Below are 27,504 nucleotides of genomic sequence, written 5' to 3' on the forward strand. Positions count from 1 at the left end.
AGTCCTCTCTCTCTACTTTCAGCTATGCTCTGTATTCTCTGTCCAGTCTCTGAAGACTCATTCCATTCTCTGTCCTCTTAGTCCACTCGCTGTTCTCTCAGTCCAATACTTTGTCCTCGCTGTTTACTCTCTGAACTCTCAGTTCACTCCCTGTAGTCTGAGTCAACTCTCTAGTCTCAATCCACTCTCTATCCTCTCAGTCCACTCTCTATCGTCAGTCCTCTCTCTGCCATCGTCCTCAGTCCAATTTCTCTCTTTCCAATCCACTCTCCCTTCTCTCAGTCCGCTCTCTGTCCTCTGTCACCACTCTGTACCCCCAGGCCACTCTCAGTTTTCTCAGTTCAATTTCAGTCTTCTCAGTCCACTCAGTACCTCTCAGTCCACTCTAAGTCCTATCAGTCAACTCCGTGAACTCTCAGTCAAATCTCTGTCCTCTCACTTCACTCTGCCCCACCAGTCCAATTTCTAGACTCTGTCCACACTCTGTTCTCTCAGTCCACTCTCGGTCCAGTCTCAGCACACCCTCTCTCCTTTCTCTATACTGTCCGTTCTGTCAATCCAATCTCTGCTCTCTCAGTACAGTCTCTGAACTATGATCCCTCTGTCTCTGCTCGCAGTCCTCTCTCTGTCTCTGAATCGAATCTCAGTCAAATGTCTGTATTGTCAGTCCACTTTATGTCATCTATGTTAACTCCCTGACTTCTCAGTCCATTTCATGTGCTCTCAGTCCACTCTTCGTCCTGTCACTACACTCTCTGTACACTTAGTCCACTCTCTGTCTTCTCAGTCCACTCTGTGTGCTTTCAGTTCACTCTGTCCTGTTACCAAACTCTCTGTCCTGCCAGTCCACTCTTTGTCCTCTACGTTCACACTCCGTCTTCTAAGTTCACTCTATGTGCTTTCAGCCCAATCTCTTACCTGTAACTACACACTCTGTCCTACCAGTCCAGGCTCTGTCCTCTGAGTCTAGTCACAGTCCTCCCTGTCCACTCAATGTCTTCTCAGTCCACTCTCTGTCGTGTCACTAAACACTCTGTTCTCTCAGTCAACTCTATGTCCTCTCAGTCCACTCTATATCCTCTCAGTCCACTCTGTGTCTTCTCAGTCCACTCTATGTGCTCTCAGTCCACTCTATATCCTCTCAGTCCACTCTGTGTCTTCTCAGTCCACTCTATGTCCTCTCAGTCCACTCTATATCCTCTCAGTCCACTCTGTGTCTTCTCAGTCCACTCTATATCCTCTCAGTCCACTCTGTGTCTTCTCAGTCCACTCTGTGTCTTCTCAGTCCACTCTATGTGCTCTCAGTCCACTCTATATCCTCTCAGTCCACTCTGTGTCTTCTCAGTCCACTCTATGTCCTCTCAGTCCACTCTGTGTCTTCTCAGTCCACTCTATGTGCTCTCAGTCCACTCTATATCCTCTCAGTCCACTCTATATCCTCTCAGTCCACTTTGTGTCTTCTCAGTCCACTCTATATCCTCTCAGTCCACTCTATATCCTCTCAGTCCACTCTGTGTCTTCTCAGTCCACTCTGTGTCTTCTCAGTCCACTCTATGTGCTCTCAGTCCACTCTATATCCTCTCAGTCCACTCTATATCCTCTCAGTCCACTCTGTGTCTTCTCAGTCCACTCTATATCCTCTCAGTCCACTCTGTGTCTTCTCAGTCCACTCTATATCCTCTCAGTCCACTCTGTGTCTTCTCAGTCCACTCTATATCCTCTCAGTCCACTCTGTATCCTCTCAGTCCACTCTGTGTCTTCTCAGTCCACTCTATATCCTCTCAGTCCACTCTATATCTTCTCAGTCCACTCTGTGTCTTCTCAGTTCACTCTATATCCTCTCAGTCCACTCTATATCCTCTCAGTCCACTCTGTGTCTTCTCAGTCCACTCTCTGTACTGTCACTACACTCTGTCCTCTGAGGCCAGTGTCTGTCCTCTCAGTTGACTCTCTGTCCTCGCAGACCATTCTATGTACTCTCAGTCCAATCTCTGTCTTCTCAGTCCACTCTATGTGCTCTCAGTTCAATCTCTGTCTTGTCACTACACTCTCTGTCCTCTCAGTCCACTATGTTCTCTCAGTCAATTCTTTGTCTTCTCAGTCCACTCTCTGTCCTCTCAGTCCATTCTGTCCTTTCAGTCCACTCTATGTTCTCACAGTCCAGTCTCTGTCTTCTCAGTCCACTCTCTGTCCTCTCAGTCCATTCTGTCCTTTCAGTCCACTCTATGTTCTCACAGTCCAGTCTCTGTCTTCTCAGTCCAATCTGTGTGCTGTCAGTCCAATCTCTCTCCTACCAATCCAGTATATGTCCTCTGATTCCACTCTGTCCTCTCAGTCAACTCTATGTGCTCTCAATCCACCCCTTGTCTTGTCAGTCCACTCTATTGGCTCTCAGTCCAATCTCTGCCCTGTCACTACACCCTCTGTCGTACCTGTCAGTCTCTGTTCTCTCAGTCCACACACCGTCCTCTCAGTCCACTCTATGTACTCTCAGTCCAATCTGTCCTGTCACCTCGCTCACTATGCTATCAGTGTAGTCTCTGTCCTCTCAGACCACTCTATGTCATGTAAGTCAACTGTGTCTCGTCCCACTCCGCTCTATGTGCTCTCTGTCTAATCTCTGTTCTGCCAGTACACTCTCTGTCCACTCAATATCGTCTGTCCATTCTCTGTCCTCTCAGTTCTCTCTCACGTGCTCTCAGTCCAGTTTCTGTCCTCTGAGTCCACTGTGTGTCATCTCAGTCCATTCTATGTCCACCCTGGGGGCGGCACTATACCTAAATCCCGGCCCTGTAAACCCCTCCCCCCTGCCATACGCCCCTCTCCTTTGCATTCATAACACAGGAGTAACTATTTAGGCATCAGAAATACCCAATCAAAGAGAAGACTTATTCGAATATATTTTCAGAAAATGTGTACTGCGAAATAAATGGAAAGCGTGTGTATTATGTTTCACTAAATTTAATGTCCTTATTTACTACTGTTACCGGTACCTGTCTGTTTAGGAAATTATCGAAGATAGATTGAAAGTTGCGGAATTTTCATCATAAAGGAAGAAATTTATCATATTATTGCACCTTTTTGTAGTTACCCTGAAAATCCCGTAACTCAAGTCTGGTCATTGTTGTAGGAACAAATATTTCTGTTCGTAATTGAGTTTCGGCTTCCAGGTAGCTATTATTACTTTCCTAAAGGCGTAATAAGGGAGTTTTTCATACATTACTTAGTATTTAAGCTGCCGAATTCAATTTTGCCATTACTTATGTTCTTATGGGAGTGATGATATTTTAAGTAGGTATTGTGTAGTTGTGTTTCTTGCCAATATTTTGTACTGGGTTATTTAACGACGCTGTATCAACTCTGAGGTTATTTAGCGTGGTGACAGCGAGATGAGGTCGATTATTCGTCATAGATTATCTGACATTTGCCTTACGGTTGGGGAAAACCTCGGAAAAAACCCAACCAGGTAATGAGCCCAAGCGGGGATCGAAGCCACGCCCGAGCGCAACTCCGGATCGGTAGGCAAGCGCCTTAATTGACTGAGTTACACCAGTGGCCTTCTTGCCAATATATTTCAACATTTTCGTAAGCTCAAGTAAGATATTTTTACTCACGATATATACATATCCCCAGGTACATGAATTATATGTGCATTAATCTGATAAATTGAAGGAAACAAGTTTAGACATATTGAGTACAGAACTGTATGAAACAAGAATGTGATATAGTACGCAATTGAGTTTTAAATATAGCCTAGTATAATATTTAATTATAACAAAATTAATGTCGTAAGAAAAACAATTTTAATATAATTGCCATAATGGTGTTAAAATTAGCTTTTAACAACATATCTGCGTTGTGAAACACAAGGAACAATGTTTGGGCTTATTAGTGGCTCATAGTGAAATCATTGTTCCGATAATATCATAGTTTAATTACCTCTTATTGCTGCTAACTCCTATGCAAATCAAAGCATGCCGCCAATATTGTGTTTAATTTTTGTATTAAAATGTCACTCTAATGCAAGGGCGAGAGAAAATTATATGAACTGATTGTGTCTCGTTTCGAATGGTTCAGTCTTTCCTACGGATACACGGATGATATGTCCACTTCTTTATGTTCACAGGCAAAATGTCCATTTTTATGTCCTTTACATTAAAGTCCATTAATTTGTAGGTCCAGTTATTTAAAGTCCACTACATTACGTGTCCATTTGTAGTTGTGTCCACCAGGGGTAATTTCTCCGGGCGTGCTGTGCTTGCTGCGCTAGCCCAATATTTTCGTAGAATGTGTATTTCTCAAAATGGGATTACGTACATTAAAATTTATTTTGATTTTTGGAATATTGTATAGGCGTAATATCATCCGCAGTTTGCACACCGCAAGTATCGCAACGCTTGCTCGTTTCTCGGAGCTACATGAAAGACGTACAAACAGGGAGAATATGATGCGAGCGCAAGCGCCTTCTTCCTTAGTCCGTCCTAGGCGAACATGCTTCTGTTATGTGTTGTTTGAAGCTCTGGTCCGAGAGCTACACCAACGACTATTTAACGTTACACAGCGGGAATGTGCTGTGATTTGCGAGTGCAATGTAATTGTATGAGCGGAATGCATGTGTTAGCTGCTGCATGTATTATTAATTCTTAAACATTAATTTGAAGTATTGCAATGAGTTCGGAATTGTGTGTCATTGGAACCTCATTATTAAATCCATTTTCCCGAAGGACTATTCAAGAGAAGACAGACATTATAGAGAATATGTGCGCTCGTTCAGTGCAGCTCAATACAACAATGTGCATTGGTTGGCAGGGTCGAAAAAAAACTAAATAAACTGTTTTGTTGGCCATGTTTGTTATATCATATCGAACTTCTACATCTGAAAAGCGAATATGATCCATGACTCATAATGATTTCATAATTATAAAATAAATTATATATGTCGGTCTGATTATTTTTATTAATTATGAATTATTATAGCCTCCCATCTTCCTCTATGAATAAAAGAGCAAACCTAACTTTCGTGACTAGCATTCGCCCCTGGTGTCCACAAATGGTTCGTCCATAATTTAAAAGATCGACAAATCTAAAGTAATAACCAATTTGAAAAATCATCAGTCTGCTTTTAATATGATGGAAATAATACAGTCAACCAGAAGTACATTATTTTAGAATTTTAATATTACATAATAACTGCAATTCTAGCATATATTTATTCAATTATAAAAATACCATTAATTTGCTCTATTATCGTTTTAATCATAAGGAAGTTCTTCTGCATACAGTTTCAACCGATAACTAATGCCTCTAAGATATCTGTCAAAGTCACCGTTTTCGCTATATACATGTTAATTCCGCACCATTTCCACAATGTGTCTTGAATTTAAAACACAGGAATTCTTTATGGGATGATGTATTGCCATATGACCTGTCATTAGGCCCAATTGATTTATTAATAACTGGTTGTCTTTTGGTCTTTCTGCAAGTTTTCGATGAACTTCCATATGTTAGCATGGTGAGTTACTATACATTTTTGAAAGTTGGAGTGCCATCCTTCTATTGTATTAATTGTCCTTTGAGTCCCATTCAAGACTAGGTTATAAACATTCCAGACATGCGGAGGAAAGCGAGGTGGCACCTCTCGTCTTCTTCCTCTGGCAGGTATCCCTCTTACGAAGGTACTTTCTATGTATAATGATAAATCTAATACTGATTCCTCTACACCATCAGAAACTTCATCGAATGTATTCACAATATGATCCAGTGCTATGTAAGGTATGGAAATTAACTTTCGGATGACATTTCTTACTCTGTCACTTTCCCAGTTATTATAGTAGTAGTAGTAGTAGTATTTATTGCATATTTATAAACCCTATTTTACATATAGTATATTAGGGTTATATTTTAAACTAATCATAACAAATTGAAACTTACAGACTACCATACAATAAATATACACTTGTAAGAGTGTAACATATATAAATTAATTAGATTAATGCCTTGAAATTACAGTCGAAAAACATAGAGAATTTAACATGAATAGCATGTTGCACTTATAGATAATATTATGACACTTAGCTAATATACACACATACATACATACATACATACATACATACATACATACATACATACATACATATATACATACATACATGCATACTTACGTATGTAGAGACATAACATATAGATACATACGGTGAATAAACATTAATTTGATTGAAGGCTTGAAATTATAATCGAAATACCTAGAGAATTTAACATGAATAGACATGTTGAACTTGTAGATCATATTAAGACATTTCGCTAAAATATGTACATTTGTAGACATAATATAACAACATGTAGTTATTATAAGCAGCCTTTAATCCAAGTTGAACAACATGACACCAAATAGCCTGACAGAAATGGAAAAGACAACCTTTTATTTCTATTCTGTAAGATGTATTATGGATATTATAATTAATTGGCAATAAAAGTCTTTGTATATAATGAATATGGACAAAGTTTCTTGTGGACATATTTGTTTGTAGATTAAATGTCAATGGATGTTATGTTCAGTGGACAAAACGCTTGTGGACATAACGTGATTATACACATTTTTTTCTTTGGACTTGATGAAAAATGGATATAACCAATCATCCTGGAACCAAAATTTACAATGTTGTGCCTTATGTTTGTCACTGTGGAAATAATGGGATGCTACTTGTTATAACACCTTCGCTTCTTCTTATTTGTCCAAAACTTCCAAACTCATTGGGTCAGCCACTGCATCTGCTGTGACAATTAAACTCAATAACTATCTCGATCTTCTGGATCGATATAATTTTGTCGTTTTCGCCGTAGAATCTATGGGTCCATGGTGTTCCGAGCCGAAGTTATTAACTTCTGATATCGGCAAGTATTTATCAGAACTCAACGGTGACTCTCGCTCTACGGCTTTCCTGCACCAAAGAATTAGTATTGCCATTCAACGAGGGAACGCTATAAGTGTTATGGGGACTTTTCCAGAATCTAAATCATTGGAAGAAAAATTATATTTCGTGTAGAGCTGTAGAGAGTATTTCGCATCCTTTAGTTCTGTTGCTAATTTCTAGTTTGTCCCTTACTCAATTGTCTAATTTAATTTCAAAATTGAATTAAAGTTTATTTTGTCTAAGACAGTTTGATATGTTTTTTAGATAATATTGTTCTAAATTAAAACATTAAATGAAATTGTTAAGTAGGATAAAATCAGTCTGTGAATTATTATTGTTACAATGTTTTGTTAATGGTATTTACATTACCTCTAATTTGTCATAATTTTAATGTGTGTTGTGTCAAGATAAATAGAAAGAAAGGATATAATCTACATAAATGTAATCCTAATAAAGATTTACATTATGTATGCATTAAAATATAAACAATGTTTGGCAATAAATATAGGAGAAGAAATATAAATTTGTGGCTGATTGTTGCATTTGACAATTATGATTACAATTCATTGTTTAGCCTAATGAACTTTTCTGTATTGCACAGATGACTATTGAAGGTAAGCAGGTCACACACGTAGCTATATTAACAGCAACCGGGTAATTTTCTGACATTGTTCTTTCAGTTGTAATGGATGCTATCAAGCTGGAACCCGAGATCGACCCTCTGGCAGTACAGCAATTTGATGACTCTAGTAGAGAAGACGAAAATCCTTCACCAGATGTAAGATCATTTTTCTACCTCCTTGTCTATTGTTTCATTCCTATATTCCTATTTTTAATACTGTTTGGCTGCACTGTGTTACAATGTTGAGTGACAGTATTGTCCTCCTGACATTTAGCTATCATTCAGTTATAAACATACAATTTGATAGGTAAGCCTACTTCAAAGTTTGGGTCTATTTAAGATTATGAATCTTTACAGAGCTGTTTGTACATTGCTGCCAACGTAAGTGCATGGTGGCAAGTTCCCAGACTTAGCTATTATGAAATGCACTGCACCTTGATTAAAATTTGCGATAATGTGTCACAAATTACTCATCTTTCTCGCATTGCACTTGAGCGCCAGTATCGTGTGTTCAGATTTGTTTTGGTCGAAATGTACTTTATAAATTTACTTTCGGGGAAATGTTGAGTGCCAAAATAAAATATTCAAATTAAAAAAAGAAAGCATTAGAAAACTGTAATGAATACATTTTATGTTGTATAGGCGTAATGTGAATTCGATTCCACGTCCGTCAGTGAAGTATTACCTTCTCTCTGAAATATTCCTTTAAAATCTGTTATCCATTTTCTTTCAATTATTTCAATAATTTCTCGCCTGTGCTACAAGTAGTATTAAATCACTGGTATGCAGACCCAGAGTGCAACCTGTAACACTTGTGATCAGCTTCTGTCACATTGTAATATATTAGGCCCGTAACACACTTGAAGAGTTTTCGCTAGCGAGAAATGTGTTGCGAGAAAGACGCGAAGAGCCTTCCTCCACACACTTGGCGAGTTCTCGCTATCACAGATCACACCTCGCTATGATCATCTATGCACTGCCTTCATGCAGAAAGCGTTTTTCTGATTATAGCAATCGCTCTTTGGGGAAAATATTATAGGTTATCTATTTACGTATATTGTCGTACTTAAATACAACGAGCACAGAATACATAGAGTAGACAAAAACAACTTGGAAATGAAGCCGAGCTTGCGGACAGCCGCCATCACGATGCTACCAAAACATTAGCTCCCGCTTAGCACATAGATAGTTGACTGTGGTGCGCCGCTAAACCAACATCACACCGTCAAAATAGAGTCACTAACTCAACCCAAGAGCGTCATAAAACGTACGCTAACCAAAACCTAGAGCGTCAAAATCACGCCGCTAACCCAACACGAGCACAAAAACGTGGTGGTAACCCAACTCTAGAGCGTCAAAAACACGCCGCTAATCCAAACCTACAGCATCAAAATCGCGCCGCTAACCAAACCTGGAGCGTCAAAAACGCGCCGCTAACCCGAACCTGCAGCGTCAAAACCCTGCCGCAAACCCTACGTCACAGTGTCAAAAACGCGACGCTATACCAACACCTGAGCGTCAAAAACGGGTCACTAACCCAAACTAGAGCGTCAAAAACGTGATGCTAACCCAACTCTAGAGCGTCAAAAATGCGCCGCTAATCCAAAACAAGAGCGTCAAAACCTCACTGCTTACCCAGACATGGAGCGTCAAAAACGCGCCCCTAACCCACACTTGCAGCTTCAAAACCGCGCAGCAAACCCAACAGCAGGGCGTCAAAAACGCGCCGCTATCACAAACCTAGAGAGTCAAAAACACACCGCTAAGCCACCCCTAGAGCGTCAGAAACGCAACAACCCAAACCTACATCGTCAACATCGCGCCGCTAATACCAATGAATAGCGTCAAAAACGAGTCGCTAACCCAACGCTAGAGCGTCAAAAACGAGCCGTTAAAATAACACAAGAGCGTCAAAACCCTGTCACTAACCCAACCCTACAGCGTCAATAAAGTGCAACTATTCCATACCTAGAGCTTCAAAACGGCGTCACTAACCCAACACTAGAGGAACAAAACGTGATGCTAATCCAAATCTAGAGCGTCAAAAACGCGCCGCTAAACCAAGTCAAGAGCGTCAAAACCACACCGCTAACCCAAACCTGGAATGTCAGAACGCGCCGCTAACCCACACCTGCATCGTCAAAAAGCGCCGGTAACTCATCACCAGAGCGTCAAAAACGCGCCGCTATCACAAACCTAGAGCGTCAAAGTCACGACGCTAAGATACCCATATAACGTCAGAAACGCAACAACCCAAACCTACAGCGGAAAAAACGCGCCGCTAATCCAAATCAAGAGCGTCAAAAAAGAGTCGCTAACCCAACACTAGAGCGTCAAAAACGTGATGCTAAACCAACTCTACAGTGTCAAAAACGCGCCGCTAACCCTAAACAAGAGCGTCAAAACCACGCTGCTAACCCAGACATGGAGCGTTAATACGCCCACCTAAACCACACTTGCAGCGTCAAAACCGCGCCGTAAACCCAACAGCAGAGCGTCAAAAACGCGCCGCGATCACAAAACTAGAGCGTCACAAACACGCCGCTAAGCCATCCCTAGAGCGTAAGAAACACAACCCAAACCTACAGCGCCAACAACGCGCCGCTAATCCCAATTGTGAGCGTCAAAAACGAGTCGCTAACCCATTCTAGAGCGTCAAAGACGCGCCACTAACCCAACACTAGAGCGTCAAAAACGCGCCGTTAAAATAACAACAGAGGGTCAAAACCACGTCACTAACCCAACCCTACAGCGTGAATAAAGTGCAGCTATCACATACCTAGAGCGTCAAAACAGCGCCGCTAGCCCAACACTAAAGCATCAAAACCGTGATGCTAATCCAACTCTATAGCGTCAAAAACGCACGTAAACCCAAGCCTATAGCGTCAAAACCACGCCGCTAACCCAAGCCCGGAGCGCCAAAAAAACGCCGCTATCCTATACCTGCAGCGTCAAAACCGCGCCGCTAACTCAACACTAGAGCCTCAAAAACGAGCCGCTAATCAGAACTAGAACGTGAAAACCGCCCCGCTAATCCAACATTAGAGCGTCAAAAAGGTGATGCGAACCCAACTTTAGAGCGTCAAAACCGCGCCGCTAACTCAAACCTTTACCGTCAAAAACGTGCAGCTAATCTACAACTGGAGCGACAAAACCGCGCCGCTAACCCAACACCAGAGCGTCAAAAAAGCACCGCTATTTCAACCTAGAACGTCGAAAACACCCCGCTAAGCCACACCTGCAGCGTCAAAATCGCGCCGCTAACCCACCCTGCAGCGTCAAAATCACACCGCTAACCCAACACATGAGTGTCAAAAATGCGCCGTTATCACAAAATTGAATCGTCAAAAACACGCAGCTAAGTCACACCCAGAGCGTTGAAAACGCAACAATCCAAATCAAGAGCCTAAATAACGCGCCGTTAATCCACCCTGCAGCGTCAAAATCGCGCCGCTAACCCAAAACATGAGAGTCAACAACGCGCTGCCATCATAAACCTAGAGCGTCTAAAACACCGCTAAGCCATCCCTTGAGCGTCAGAAACGCAACAAGACAAACCTACAGCGTCAGAAATCCAAATCAAGAGCGTCAAAAACGATTAGCTAACCCAATTCTAGAGCGTCAATAACTCGCCGCTAACCCAACACAAGAGCGTCAAAAATGCGCCGCTATAACAACACCAGAGCGCCAAAACTGCATCACTAACCCACTTCCACAGTGTCAATGAAGTGTAACTATCCCATACCTAGAGCGCCTAAACCGCGCCGCTAAGCCAATAGTAGACCGTCATTAACGTGATGCTAGCCCTACTCTATAGCGTCAAAAACGCACCGTTAACCCAAGACTGCAGCGTGAAAACCACGCCCCTAACACAACACCAGAGCGTCAAAAAGCGCAGCTATCTCAACCTTGAGCGTCAAAAACATCCCGCTAAGCCACACCTAGAACGTCAAAAACGCTACAATCCAAACGGACAACGTCAAAAACACGCCGCTAATCCAAATCAAGAGCGTAAAAAAGGCGCCACTAACCCACGACTAGAGCGTCAAAACCGTGCCGCTAAGCCAACACTAGAGCGTCGAAAACGTGATGCTAACCCAATTCTATAGCGTCAAAAACGCACCGTTAACCCAAGACTACAGCGTCAAAGCCACGCCTCTTACCCAACACCAGAGCGTCAAAAAAGCGCCGCTATCTCATCCTAAAACGTCAAAAACAGCCCGCTAAGCCACCCCTAGAGCGTCAAAAACGCTACAATCCAAATGTACAGCGTCAAAAACACGCCGTTAATCAAAATCAAGAGCGTAAAAAAAGCCACTAACCCACGCCTAGAGCGTCAAAACCGTGCCGCTAACCCAACAATAGAGCGTAAAAAACGTGATGCTAACCCAACTCTATAGCGTCAAAAAAGCACCGTTAACCCAATACTACAGCGTTAAAACCACGCCTCTAACCCAACACGAGCGTCAAAAAAGCCCCGCTATCTTAACCTAGAGCGTCAAAAACACCTCGCTAAGCCACACCTAGAGCGTCAAAACCGCTACAATCCAAACTTACAGCGTCAAAAACACGCCGCTAATCCAAATCAAGAGCGTAAAAAACCGCCACTAACCCACGCCTAGAGCGTCAAAACCGCGCCGCTAACCCAACACTGGAGCGTAAAAAACGCACCGTTAACCCAAGACTACAGCGTCAAAACCACGCCTCTAACCCAACACAAGAGCGTCAAAAAAGCGCCGCTATCTCAACTTAGAATGTCAAAAACATCCCGCTAAGCCACACCTAGAACGTCAAAAACGCTACAATCCAAACGGACAGCGTCAAAAACACGCCGCTAATCCAAATCAAGAGCGTATAAAACGCACCACTAACCCACGCCTAGAGCGTCAAATCCGTGCCGCTAAGCCAACAGTAGAGCGTCAAAATCCGGCCGCTAACCCAACACATGAGTTAAAAACGCGCTGCCATCACAAAACTAGAGCGTCTAAAACGCCGCTAAGTCATCCCTTGAGCGTCAGGAACGTAACACAAACCTACAGCGTCAAAAACGCTTCGCTAAACCAAATCAAGAGCGTCAAAAACGCGTCGCTAATCCAAATCAAGAGCGTCAAAAACGATTCTCTAATCCAATTCTAGAGCGTCAAGAACTCGCCGCTAACCCAACACAAGAGCGTCAAATCGCGCCGCTATACCAACACCAGAGCGTCAAAACCGCGTCACCAACCCACTTCTACAGCGTCAATGAAGTGTAACTATCCCATACCTAGAGCGTCAAAACCGCGCCGTTAAGCCAACAGTAGAACGTCAAAAACGTGATGCTAACCCAACTCTATAGCTTCAAAAACGCACCGTTAACCCAAGACTACAGCGTCAAAACCACGCGTCTAACCCAACACCAGAGCGTCAAAAAAGCGCCGCTATCTCAACCTAAAGCGTCAAAAACACCCCGCTAAGCCACACCTAGAGCGTCAAAAACGCTACAATCCAAACGTACAGCGTGAAAAACACGCCGCTAATCCAAATCAAGAGCGTAAAAAACGCGCCACTAACCCACGCGTAGAGCGTCAAAACCGTGCCGCTAACCCAACACTAGAGCGTCAAAAACGTGATGCTAACCTAACACCAGAGCGTCAAAAAGCTTTGCATAATTCGATTAGGTTCATCTATGTTAAACCTTCAAATTATTTTCTTTCTTTTGTAAACTCTGCTGGGTCGTATATAAATTACAATTAACAAAACAATCATGTTACTTATACTAACAGTCGCATACCAAAGGGGTGGAGGGTTAGCTACTAATACCAGTGATGTTTTTTTTTTTTTTTTCACTATAATTATCACGATATAATTGATTTTATATTAAAGATTTATGACATTTTGTCCTGATGGCATATTCAGTTGGTTAGTCATAAAAGCCTTCAGTGATAATTCATTGTTGAGTTATAGTGATTATTGTAAAGAAACGTGTAGCTGATATTTCAATATCGATATTTATGCCCCTTTTTCCAAACTTTTGAATGTTTTTTAATATCTCATTCTATGTTACAATTTTTACTGGAAACTAGCGGACGTAAACGGACGGCAGACACTGACAGCAGTCGAATTGTTAAGAAATACAGAAAAATAATGCAGTGACAAGTGTGAGTGCAGCTTCTATATACTGTACACGGCATAAACACTTTCAACGTATTTAATTTATTAAATGATACCTACACAATTGGTTTATACCCATTATAATGTTTTTATTTCATGCGATTATGTTTATAATGTACGCTTATGTAGCTGATCAATTTGAAAATAAAGGACCAAAGAGCTTGGACTCTTCGCGCGTCATCGGCCAACTAACCATTTGATTGGCTAATGAAAAATGATTGTATAGAAGCACTGGTAGGTGTGTTACACTCGATTTTAGTTATTTCTATATAATATATTTTATTTTACATAGGTACTAATAGAAAAATTGCAACCAGCAGTAGAAATTAATTGCAATATTTATGAAAGCTTTTATTTCGTACGTTATTTTCATTTGCAAACATCTATACTAATAATAAATCTGTAGCCGAAATTTTTCTGGTAATTTTCGATTTTCCAAAAATAATTGGTCCTAACATATATAATTAACCATCCTGAAACCGAAAATCCCTTTTTTGAAATTTTTGTTTGTATATCTGTCTGTCTGCATGTTTGTTACCTTTTCACGCGATAATGGCTGAACGGATTTCGATGAAAATTGGAATATAAATTAAGTTCGTTGTAACTTAGATTTTAGGCTATATGACATTCAAAATGCATTATTTAAAAGGGGGGTTGTAAGGGGGCCTGAATTAAATAAATCGAATTATCTCGCTTATTATTGAATTTTGTGAAAAATGTTAAATAACAAAAGTTTCTTTAAAAATAATTTGCGATAAGTTTTTATTCCTTGAAAAATTTTGATAGGACTAATATTTAATGAGATAAATTAGTTTTAAAATTAAAATAACTACCATGTAAGGCCGTGTAATGAATTAAAAAACAAATGACTTCGTCTATAAGGGGCCTTGGACAGCAACAATCGAAAGCTATGAAAGATAGCCTACGGAGAATGTTTCTGCGTTTGTATGAAGTAATATCGGAAGCTAAATTAACCGATTTGTATAATTAATTATTATTTCACCATTGGAAAGTGTAGTTTCTCTAGATGGACATAATGCTATATTGTTATTACAGTAACTTCTGATATAATATAATATAATTTATAATGTAATGTAATATTATATAATATAATATAAGTTATTTGAAGGGTTCAGAACCATAGTGGGCCAAGCGCCATGTACTGAATACGTAGAAAACAAGGGTTAAAATGAAGTTATTGCCATAATTCAATGGAAACATATAACAAGTAAAATAAAGTATACACATTAAATCTAAATGATGTCAATGTTCATTAAACTATGGTTGTATGTAATAAAAATTAAGAAACATGTTAAAGGAATTGTCATTGCACCAAATGAGTGGTCTCTGGACAAAAATTATCGCATTTTAATTATTGGGATGGAATTTAAATTAAGTAACATATTAAACGATTTATCCTTCTATCAAACACGAATGTTCCCTGGATCAAATGTCCTATTTTAATTATGTAATTACCTTATATTTATTTCTAACGGGTGCAGCGGAGCGCACGGGTACGGCTAGTTAATAATAATGCAATACTATAGTAACATTTTGTAATTTGTACATAATGAAGTTCACAATAAAAAAATGTTATAGTAAAAAAATTTTAACGAATATCCTATCAATTTTTATATGGTTAAGGAGATTCTATTTTCTTTATATAAAATGGGACATCTATATGAAATACTGGAAAAAGGAAAAGAATGATAATCTGCGTTAAGCAACCAGTTGCATTATTAAGTCAAAACAAATGGATCAACCTATGAAAGTAATTATTGTAGGTTAGCATTTTTATTGGACTAGTGGTAAAATAAAATCAAAGTGTTTTTTTTTTAACCTTCCAAACTATTTAATACCATACTGCACTTAGAAGAGCTATCAATTTAAATAAGTTGTATGTATGTGATTTATCAATGATAGTTTCCAATTTTTGCTAAAACAATACGTGCTTAGCGATTCTGTATTACGAAACAAAAAAGAAACTATGACTTCATCAGGAAATTAGGGACGTATGGAGTTCCTATTATCAAAAGATCTTCTACAACGTAGTAGCTATTTTGCAATGTTTTGGTAGCAACAAGATGGCGTCAGGTTCATCAGAGCGGCTTCACTCCGTCCAATGGTATTAAGTTGCTAGTGTCTACTCTATGTATTCTGTGCTCGTTACTTAAATATATAACCTGTAAGTATATTGTCGTACTTTACAAATTACGTACGAACGCTATGTTGAATCTGAGTATTCAGAAAATGAGGAAATGGAGTTACATGAACATATTAATGAAAAGAAAAAGTAGGCCTAAAATTAAAGCCAGAAATATCTGAAAATCATATTGTATCTTACGAAAATAAGGGCGAGTTTTGGACACTGTTTCGATTTGAATGATGATACGTTTAGACCTTATTTCAGGTTGAATGGACCACAGTTTTTTGCCATTCATGATATGATAGAGGATTATTTGCTATGTTCTGATTAAAATTATGTAAACTGTTAAGACATATAGATATATTATATCAAATGTTTAATTAATACTATTAAAACTCATCAAAATAAAATACAGCCCTATTTATTTTCAGATAATCTGATATTTGTCTCCAGATTTGTTCTTTAAGTTTCGTGTTTTTATAGTTTTCATCCCGTGTATCATGTAAATAGGCCTATGGGTGACATCGTACAAGTTCAATAAGTTTCTGACTGCAATTATCAGCAATCTTTCCTCATTTTCAAATAAAAACAATACAATTATTCATCGCCACCTGTGATATCTTTTTCTACATTTAGTCGTCATAAAGAGAATGTCAAACATCTTTGATAAATGTGTCAAGAAAATTCGCTGAGCTACCGATTTCAGCGAGAAACTCGCGCGAGGTTTTTGCCTCGAACGAGAATCTCTTCCAGTGTGTGGACGTCCATTTGAATCCATGTTATCAATCTTTGAATTTTCTCGCAACACATTTCTCGCTAGCGAAAACTCTTCAAGTGTGTTACGGGCCTTACTCAGTCAGAACGTCTCTGTGTTCTACAGGAGGAGAATTTATTGGATCTGCACGTGACTAGGATAAAGAAGGAATGCGTGGACGAGAGCTGCGAGGATCAAAATCCAGAGCTAAAATTTGAAGAAATTATATTGCCCAATAATTTTCCTGTAGTGAAGTGTGAGGCCGAGGTGAGTGGAGCTCATTGGCTGTGCTGGTTCTTCTTTCCAGTGTTTGACTTGTATTCTGTTCTTCACAGAAACCTTGTCAATACAGCAATTTTGACGAGGAATTTTGGATTACAGTGGGGACAGTAAAACTATCTGCATGGTTTTATTGCTTATTTCTTTCTTGCAGAATGGCCTAAATTTAAAGTGCGATATGGCTGTTTTGTTTAAGTTTTTTTAGAAAATTCTTTCAATTATAATACAGTTATTTTTGATAAAGTACGAGATCTTGCTGTGTAGAATGAGGTGCTTAATATTATCATCTTGAATATCGCTAGTTTTATAACGATCTCCAGAAAGTTACAGAAGGTATCCAAAGAATGATTATTCATTGGTTATGGAAGATCTAAAATCTCATGTAGGTAATAATAAAATATCATTTGATATCGGGCCATATGGTGAAGAAAAATTGAGTAAAGGTGGAGAAAAATTAATAGATTTTGTGACGTAAAAACTGAGGATAATGATTACCTTCTTTAAACATAAAGATTCACATAAATATACATGGTCTGCACGAGAACAAGCCTCATTAATAGATTACATTATAACTAATACACTCAGGGACAAAAAAAACCGGACACTTTAATATTTGCTGCTATTTTGCAATCCATTATCTTCTTATACAATATTATGGTAGCCATCTGTTGTTATGGAGCCGTGTATACATTGTTGATTGTTTTTTGTTTTATAAACAAGCTATTACAACCAAATATTCCAATTTTGCTTTCGGAGTCTCAGCTATAACAAATTTGTGCCAACCATTTTGTGCTTCATTATCGTTATCATTCGTTATTTCTTTATTTTTACATTTTGTGAGTTTAAGTGGGGTTGTAACATTTGTCTTAAAACAAGATGCGACCTGAAGATGTGACTCGAGCTGTAGCCCTTTACGATGATGGATGCAGTGTACGTTACATTGCAAATGTTATGAATATGGCTAGAAGCACAACCCATGATGCCATAAAACGGTATAGAGAGACCCTAGAATATACCAGAAGACCAGGTTCGGGTCGTCCAAGAGCTACAAATCCAAATGAAGACAGGTATATGGTGTTGAGAGTTCTTAGGGTGCGCAACCTGTCAGCTACTAGTGTAGCCCAGAAATTTAACATGCATGGACGCCCAATTTCGGCCAAAACAGTCAGAAGGAGGTTGAAAGCAAGTGGACTGATATCAAGTAGACCTGCAACTGGTCCCAGACTTCTCAGGATGCATCGAGTTGAATGACTGCATTTGGCAAATGATCACAAGGATTGGAGAAATGGACAGTGGAGCTGTGTTCTGTTCACCGATGAGTTCCGTTTCAATCTGTGCTCACCTGATGGACGTGAAAGAGTTTGTAGAAGGAGGGGAGAACGATTTTCACAGTGTTGCATTTCCGAAACTGTGCAGTATGGAGGTGGTGGAGTGATGGTTTGGGCAGGAGTGTGTACGGATGCTCGTACAGAGTTGGTTTTTGTTGAAAATGGAAGACTAGCAGCTGATAGGTATATAAATGAATGTTTGGCTGATCATGTTGTGCCATTTGGCCAATTTGTAGGCGATAATTTTGTTTTAATGCATGATAATGCATGGCCGCATATTGCCCATGCGGTTGGAGATTATCTCCAAGAAGTGGGAATCCATGTTCTTCCATGGCCAGCAAAGAGTCCAGACATGAACCCAATTGAACACGTGTGAGGCATGCTGGGACGGCGTGTTAAGAATAGACGACTGAGACCAGAATTGTTACAAGAGTTGAGGCGAGCACTTGGCGAAGAATGGGAACTTATTGCTCAAGAGGACATTGCTAACCAAATTGAGAGCATGCCAAGACGTATGGATGCAGTTATTCAAGCCAGAGGGGGTAATACCCGTTACTAAAAAGTATTTAATGTTTAAGGCACCATAAAATGAAAAAACAGTTAGACCAAACGATGCCATAGTTATATGCCCTTTGTAATATTTTGTAAATTTTCTCATCAGAGATTTTTTTTTTTCAAATGTTGTCGTATAAGGTGCTAAATGAAACATTATTTTGTTTAAATGGGATTTGTTTCATTTTGAAATAATTGGCAACAAAATACAAGCAAATATAGAAGTGTCCGGTATTTTTTTGTCCGTGAGTGTATATAATTATCAGAAACTACTTGATGTACGAGTGTTCAGAAGTATTGAAATTGAATTTGATCATTACTTAGTAGTTGCTCCTGCACGTTTTGGACCAAAATGGTTTAAACATTGTAAGAAAGCCACTATCGACAACAAGAATACGAAAGGCTTAGCTCAAAATCGTTATAAAATTTGACTTTTGAATGACTCAGTATTAAATGGCTTTATGAAAAGAGAATGAAAGGAAAACTTAATGTACCAGTAACAGACAGAACAGTGGAGAAAGAATGGAAATTTCTACAAACAATTTTGCATAAGGCTGCTAAAAATCTCTTGGTTTTAAAGCGAAAATGGACCAGAAAACATGGAATCAGGAATTGAGATGGCTTTTAAACGATTTCTAACCACAGATAAAATTGAAGATCAGATCAGTTATAAATATAAAAAAGCTATAGCCAAAAGAGAAGTTAGAAAACATCACATTTCTTTTTGTTTGCTTGTTTTCGAAGTAATTACTTCTCCACTTTATTTGATTATTCCCACTTATCAGCATTCATATCTTCTCGCTGTTCTTTTCCACACTTATTCTCAGGTTTTCTGTTATATATTTACCCTGTTTGTTCATTTGGATTTGTTATTTCCCTGATATTGCTCGCTCTTTTTCGTAAGTATTCTATCTGTTTTTCTACTCGCGATTTACCGTTTTGTACACACCTTTACGTTTTCAACTTTTGATGGTGTATCTTTTTAAACATTCTTCGTAGAGCGTTGCCCTCTTTACTTGACTCCACAGAGCTCACTCACTCACGTCTGCACTCTCGGTCTTGCTGCTGTAGACTCTGGAAGGACGCAAATAGCCAAAGCTCCTGATGCCTCCTTTAAGAACGACATTACAACCTAGTACCTGGTGGTATATGAAATTTGTTGCAACAATTATCTCAGCGTACAAGAACGGAATAAATCATGACAGGGAGTCTTTGATCTGGAAGATAGAACTGTTATTATCTGTTATATATTGAAGAAGATTATGAATTGTTAAATTTAGCTATTTACGTCAAGTGCTCTACCAAATTCTGTTCGCAACAAGTTTACTTAGTCCATATATGTTTTCTTGGAGAGAGGTTAATAAAAAATACACGCATACTATGTAAGTATAACCTCTTTCATGGAGTCAGTGTGGTATGTACCGGAAATTCGAGTTAATTCTAAATTAGTACTGTAATATTTAAATGTCTTCACCTCATTCTACGACTGAATTTAGGAGATACAACTCGTAGGCTATTACGTAAAACATGGTATTTAGAGCAACACACGGTCTTCTAGAACAAATTTAATTGCATGCAGAACCTGCCAGCTCTGTTTACACAATCTCGTACCATACGTTGCCACTTGAGACATTGTATGAAACATTTTCCCGTTCATAATTTTTATTAGCAGATATCATAGGGATAAATTTATGTTCATTATTTACTATCCATATTTTATCAAAATATGCGCATGTACTTAAAACACTCGTTAGCTTCGAGAAAATAAATATTTTAGAGTAAATCTACCAACAATTCCTATTAAATATGATAATATAGAATTTTTAATGAAAAGCATGATTCAATTTTAAATTTTTGGGCACATAATAGATTCTTTGGACATTCAGGCATTGTGTTAGATTTCGCTTAGTTAATAACATAGTAAATACATATTTCCTTACACTATTTTATTGCAATGATCATTCAGTCCTCAGTGTAACCCTTCAAAATAAGAACTCCAAGAAGTGCCTTTTGCTATTCGATTTTCTGTTTGGACTAAGTAGAATTTAAATATAGGTCTATGTCATGAAACATCGATTCACTCTTCATGTAAACTTGCACCACCCTTCTGTTCTATTCTACCTTTACTTTTAGGAAGAGTTGTGTGATTTGGACACAGTGAAGGACGAGTTGAACCTGAAAGTTGCTGCAGAAGAAAATGAGATTTTGCCTGATAGGTGAGTGTGGTGTATGATTCTTCACATGCTCATTTCTTTCATTGCGTCATTAAAATTTTCACATATGGCATTCATTTGCAATCTATTACAGCATGGAGTGGTTTGTGTAGCTATATATAATAATAACATCGGAAATCATGGAAGAAAGGAGTTATTAAGGTAATAAATGCTAGAGAGTTTATTTTGTATCTTTCATAAAATGAGGACAAAGTATAACAGTCTTGCAAGCCTACAAAGCATCATATTTATAATATATTTTAGAAAAATATTCCTCCTACTTTTGTGTATAAATGTCCCTGCTCCAAATAGCTTCCAGTTCGAAAGAGATAGTGACAACCTTAGTTAGGGGAGAATCTTCGTAATTCAAGTAGTGGTATTAGGACTTCTTGTCACGTACACTCTTGTTACACTTCATTGAAACAAGTTGAAATCTATGCGGAGTCTCGTAATAATAGATATGATATTGTCCACACCTGTGGAGTAACGGTCAGCGCGTCTGGCCGCGAAACTAGGTGGCCCGGGTTCGAATCCCGGTCGGGGCAAGTTACCTGGTTGAGGTTTTTTCCGGGGTTTTCCCTCAACCCAATACGAGCAAATGCTGGGTAACTTTCGGTGCTTGACCCCGGACTCATTTCACCGGCATTATCACCTTCATTTCATTCAGACGCTAAATAACCTAGATGTTGATACAACGTCGTAAAATAACTCAATAAAAAAAAAAGATATTATAAACGGTTTCATTGTCAATATAGCAGTTTTACGTTGGGTTTTGAAATACCTGTTACATAAAATGTGTACTTAATCGAAACAGTTAATAAATAAATAAAGTCCGATGAATTCATTCTTGACTACTGGTTACGTCCTTCCGTTTGTCTTTCCATCTTTCCTGTCGCTCATTTTCCTCGTTTCTCGCTATTGTTTTTTTTTTATCGATGAATAAATATTTCATCAAGTTTTGCGAGCTACGGAGCAGTTGACGCATGTAGAAAACAATTCATAATTTATGATTGTGTTTATTTACTTAGACCTGAATATATCTGATGGCATGGTAAAATATTGTTTGGCAAGGTTGAAATATATAAATATAAAATATGTAGGATACAATCACTCCAAAGAAAATGACCGCACTATTAACAGTCCATTTGACGGATTCCCGATTCTGTTTTCATGCGAGCACTTTCTCTGCATTTCACGTAAGTTTACATGTTAACCCGTCTTTATTCGAATATGGAAGAAAGACAAAGAACAAGTCAGAGAGCTGCGTGATAGCTACATGGATAGAGTTACAGTACTGATTGGAATCGACCGGTGACAGTTGGAGACTGTGAAGGTTCAATTTTTTTTTTAATTTAGCTCATTCCACGTCGTTATGGGAAATGTGGATTATACCATACAAAGAGAGTTTAACAAATATTATGAGTCTTCTTTATTCATAAGTTTAATTTTTGTCTGTGAGCTCTAGAACTATACAAGAAAGGAAAGAAAAGAAAAAACAAGGGGAAAAAATAAATGCCAGCCTTGAGACGTGATTTCCGTCTTTACCCGAGATAAGCAAACAAAAATGAATAAGATAGCTGTCGACCTTGCTGCTGTATGATCTCTCGAGGTCTAACGGGCACAGAAGCAGCGATGTGTTCGAAGTAATTCTCTTTGAGAGCAGCTTGAATCGTAAAAATGTATGTGGACGGCTACTTTAAGACTTAAAACATGGACGTACGGTAACCCTATTTTAATGTAAAACGTTTAAATCACTCTTCCTGCATTTCTGCATCCACAGATCACATGCATGTACAAAGGTTTGCGTTAGTAAACTTAATTCCGCACTTAACCTCACTTGCATATTAAATACATAGATTTGTTTTGTCAGTACAGAACAGCCAAAATATACATAAAGCATGCACAAAGTACAGTACTTTATAATTTGCTTCATTTTAACAAATCCATAACTCTGAAAGTAAATACGAAACTTACAAATTGTTATCTTTCGAAAAAAAAAAACTGTGCCATAATTGCTTCACCCGAAAAAGCAGAAACTTTTACAGATGTGTGTGGTGAATTAACCTGGAGCAATAGAGAATCTGGAGCGAAAAAGTAATTATAAATTCTCTGAAGAAGTAGAGAGAATACTCTACTTAAAATACACGTGCTTAGCTGTAACATTCTCCACATCAGGTAGAGCCACCAGATAGTCTCCAGTCATCTTGCATTATATCGAGGAGATAACTGTCTTCTCCTTAAACCTCTTTGACCTCGCGATATTTGTTCATAATTCTGAGGTAAATTGTGTTAAGCCCTGTTGTGGGATTTAACATCTCTGATAGTACGTATCTCCCGTTCTGCAAAAACATTTATTTCCGAAATTAATTGATGAGCAGAAGGATCTTCGATGACTACCTTAATTTAAGACCAAATCTTTCCATTTATTATTTCCGAAACCAGTTCCAAACCCACAAGGAACTCACACAAACAACAAACGAAAACCGTTTTTGCAAGCCTCATAGTTCACTTGAAGGCTTTTTTTTAAGAACCATAACCCAAAAAATACCAATTTCTGATATTAAGTATGTGGTTAGCGTTTTGTAGTGGTCATCTACTCAAATAGGTGTTTCTGAAAAAACACCGTAATCCTTTGTTACAGAAGTGGCAATTTTCTGTGGTTTTCATAAAACAATCATAGTCCAAGAGTTTTTCTGTGAAAATAGCCATTGCCCAGGACGTTGGCAGCATTTACAAATTTTAATATCCCATTCATATTATCTTGAAACATTAAATTTATTTATACTATTTTAAACTGTATTAGATTGACACTACTGCTTCTTATGTACACGGCAAAAGTCACCTCAGAGAAAAATACTTTAGCGCGTGAATTGTTGTAGCCTATTACTTATGGAGTCATCATTAGGTGCAGAAGTAACCCCATGGAAGAAACGTAAGCAACGAAAGGAGAAGAAACAGGATAGAATCAAGAAAAATAATTTTAAAGGAGAGGCGCACTTCAGCCACAACAGAGTATTTTTTTCTTGAAATAGCTGTTGTCCACAGTTATCTACAGTTACACATGTACTGTATTTCAATGAGACAATTAAGGTTATAAATGTACTTCAGCTGTCCCAAATTTCTACAACAATTTAAGAAATGGCATTGGAGTTCATATTTGAAGTGTCAACAACACCCATGCCAGATAGTTTTTCGTTTCTCCTGAAAATGTATGTTTTTGGACTATGTTGTTTTCCCAAAAAACCCTTCAGTTGTAAGTGATATATGCCATACTGTCTCTAGTCTCACGGATCGATTGTAAGCAATGCAAGTGTTATGTCTACATACTCGCTTCATATCACAGAGCTGAAAGTTGAACCAATTTTGCAATACATTCATAGTTATAGAACTGAATGGAAATATCATGTGTATAGAATGCACAACCTGGATTTCGCAAATGAATCTTATCATAATTGTACACAAAGAGGCCGTCGACTTCCTGGAAGACTTAAAAGGAGATGGCTAGAGACCATAACAGGGCTGTGAGGCCCAATGCTTGCACGTCGATGTCGATGATGATGTGGCTATTCCCAGCCCGCATAATGTATTGGGAACAATTTTCTGTCCATATAGATTCTTAGTAATGGTTTTCTTCAAGAGTGCATACCAGTAATATAATGTCACTCATGTTACAGCTGTGAGTAATACAGGTATGCAAAATACATCTTCTGTATGTAAAAAAAAATTTAAATTACGGTTTATTTAAAGACGCTCGCAACTGCAGAGGTTATATCAGCGTCGCCGGTCTATCGGAATTTTGTCACGGAGGAGTTCTTTTAAATGCCACTAAATCTACTGACATGAGCACTTTCGCATATAATAGTACATTATGCAACGAGCCTATAATGAAGGTAATTAAGAAGTGAGTATGGATATTTATGAAACAAGCGCAAGCGAGTTTCATAATTTTCATACGAGCTTCTTAATTACCATTATAGGCGAGTTTCATACGACTTTTTATGCTCGACCACATTTCTAACTTGATGTTATTAATTTTATTGTATCTGACCTGGAGCAATGTCCCGTATGTTGTGAGATGTGCGCAGACGCGAAAGTATTGATTTTTTTCCGAGGAACAGATGTCCACAGTGACCTTGCTAGGCCATAAGTACCTACAGAGATAACATTGAAATAAAATTAGACATTGAAAAACGACACACAAATAGAATTTATTTGAATATTATTTACAATTAACGCTAATTATTATAGTAACAGAACATAACCTCCTGCGACAGTATTGGATTTCCAGCCTCCGTGACTTTTCGCTAATTCTCTTTCGATTGCATATCCGAGAATAATCGATACTTGCGGTTTTATAACGGTGGAAAGCTGACCTGTCATTGGCTGAAAGACCTAACCTTTAATGAGTAGGTGTACTTTAATGACATGCATTAAAGCTCTGCTACCAAGTGTATAATTACTACATTTCGGCATGGTCGAGCATAAACACACTTAAATGTCATCGACCTCGGACGGGATCGAACTCGCAACCTCGAGCATATAAGGCCAGTGTATGTAAGATGATTGTGACTTGCTATTGAGGTTGTAATGTGCTTCCTTGCACATTTTTCGTTTGTGTAAATGCTAAATTATTGTGATTTTTATATACTGATTATATATTTTTATGTTAGTTTTGCAGACACACATGCCAGCAGCGAAATATCAGAGTGTGCGGGCTTTGCATCCGAAGACCACATCAGTAGTTGTGAGGCTGCAAAGTATTCTGATTCCTCGGAGAAAATGCTGAGGCTTCATACAGAGAAAAAGGGATTCAAATGCGATGTCTGTGAAAAGAGTTTCTCGTATTCAACTAGTTTGAGAAGACATATCTTGAAACACACAGCCGAAAAGCCTTTCAAACGCGATATTTTTGGAAAGCGTTTCTTTGATTCGAGTAATCGATGCAGTCATGAACAACAGCATATGGAAGAAAAACCTTTCCAATGCAATGTTTGTGAAAAGAATTTCTTAAAAAATGGAGCTCTAAAACGGCATTCCCGACTGCACACGGGCGACAAACCATTCAAGTGCGATGTCTGTGGGAAATGTTTCTCGGATTCTGGTTATCTAAAACGCCATAACCGATTGCACACTGGCGACAAACCATTCAAATGCGATGTCTGTGGGAAATTTTTCTCACATTCTTGTAATCTGAAATGCCATAAACGCATACATACAGGCGAGAAACCATTCCAATGCAATGTCTGTGGAAATGATTTCTTTCAAAATGGAGATCTAAAACGTCATACCCGGCTGCATACGGGCGACAAACCATTCAAATGCAATGTCTGTGGGAAGTCTTTCACAGATTCTAGTAATCTAAAATATCATAATCGCATGCATACAGGCGAGAAACCATACAAATGCGATGTTTGTGGAAAATATTTCTCGCGGTCGAGTTCACTAATAATTCATCTACGTCGTCACACTGGCGAGAAACCATTCACATGTAATGTCTGTGGAATTTGTGTGTCGGACTTTGGCTCCCTAACAAGACATCAACGCCGTCATGCCGCCGAGGAAACATTCGAATGAGATATTTGTGGAAAGCTTTTCTTTATTTCGGTTCATCGAACAAGCCATGAACGGCAGCTTACGGAAGAGAAGTCTTTAAAATGCGATATCAAATGCGTTGTTTGAGTAGTGATACGTGCCGATATACGAGCGGGAGAATTCAAATAGGATCAATGTGATAGTGTTTCTCGCAATCGAACCATAATAACGAAAGAATAATGCTTGATCTGTGTTGCAGGTATATGAACTGAAGTTCAATATCGTCGAAAGCATGCAAGTTTGGAAACAATGAAATATGATACTTGTAGAATGTGTTTTTTCCTATTGAGTTATCTAGATATTAAAAAACTGTATTTATTTATTCTGGCGTAGTTAAGGCCATCAGGCCTTCTCTTCCACAACACCAGGAATACAAATACAATAATAGAAATAAACAGAAAAAAAACACTATATACAAAATAAAGGTACACAAGAAATAGAGAGAAAAAAAACACTATAAACAAAGTAAAGCCACACAAAAATATACACAGGTTGCAGTCACACAAACTTTCAATGAGTGTTTAAGTATCATAATTAATTCTATCCTAACGAATTAACTAACATAAATAAGAATCGTGCAATTTTAATCTAGATTAAAAAAGAAAAAAAAAACACAAATCAATACTTCTAGCAATACCTAAAAACATTAACTAAGACAATTTTCCAACTTAATTTTGAATTGTGATAAAGTCCGGCAGTCCCTGACGTCATTAGGTAACGAATTCCAGAGGCGAGGTATTTCTACAGTATAGGAAGATGAGTATAAAGACGTTCTATGATGAGGGATAGAAATAAGTGATTGATGTCGGTTTCGAAGAGTTGTAAGAAATTGAAAGCGCGATAACAGATAATTCGGAGTAGAAGTATGCATGATTCTAAAGAGAAGAGACAGTGAATGTATTGTTCTTCGTTCCTTCAGACGCGCCCATGAAAGTAACTGGAGGGAAGGAGTTA

General features: G+C 38.5%; 1 protein-coding gene across 1 annotated transcript; it reads left to right on the forward strand.

Annotated features, from left to right (window-relative positions):
* Positions 1-7,599: 7,599 nt before the first annotated feature.
* LOC138693415 (zinc finger protein 271-like) lies at positions 7,600-26,868 on the forward strand. The gene is made up of 4 exons (XM_069817358.1): positions 7,600-7,692; positions 16,713-16,853; positions 20,879-20,961; positions 25,629-26,868. Exons 1-4 carry the CDS (start codon positions 7,600-7,602, stop codon positions 26,530-26,532), a joined length of 1,221 nt encoding a protein of 406 aa, XP_069673459.1. The 3' UTR covers positions 26,533-26,868.
* Positions 26,869-27,504: the final 636 nt, after the last annotated feature.

This window comes from Periplaneta americana, chromosome 17 (assembly GCF_040183065.1).
Source record: "Periplaneta americana isolate PAMFEO1 chromosome 17, P.americana_PAMFEO1_priV1, whole genome shotgun sequence".
NCBI classification, from domain to species: domain Eukaryota; kingdom Metazoa; phylum Arthropoda; class Insecta; order Blattodea; family Blattidae; genus Periplaneta; species Periplaneta americana.

Coding starts and splice junctions, on each gene's coding strand:
- LOC138693415 (XM_069817358.1), top strand. CDS start 7,600: ATGGATGCTATCAAGCTGGAACCCGAGATCGACCCTCTGGCAGTACAG. Junction 7,693..16,712: donor ACGAAAATCCTTCACCAGAT/GTAAGATCATTT, acceptor TGTGTTCTACAG/GAGGAGAATTTATTGGATCT. Junction 20,962..25,628: donor AATGAGATTTTGCCTGATAG/GTGAGTGTGGTG, acceptor TTTTTATGTTAG/TTTTGCAGACACACATGCCA.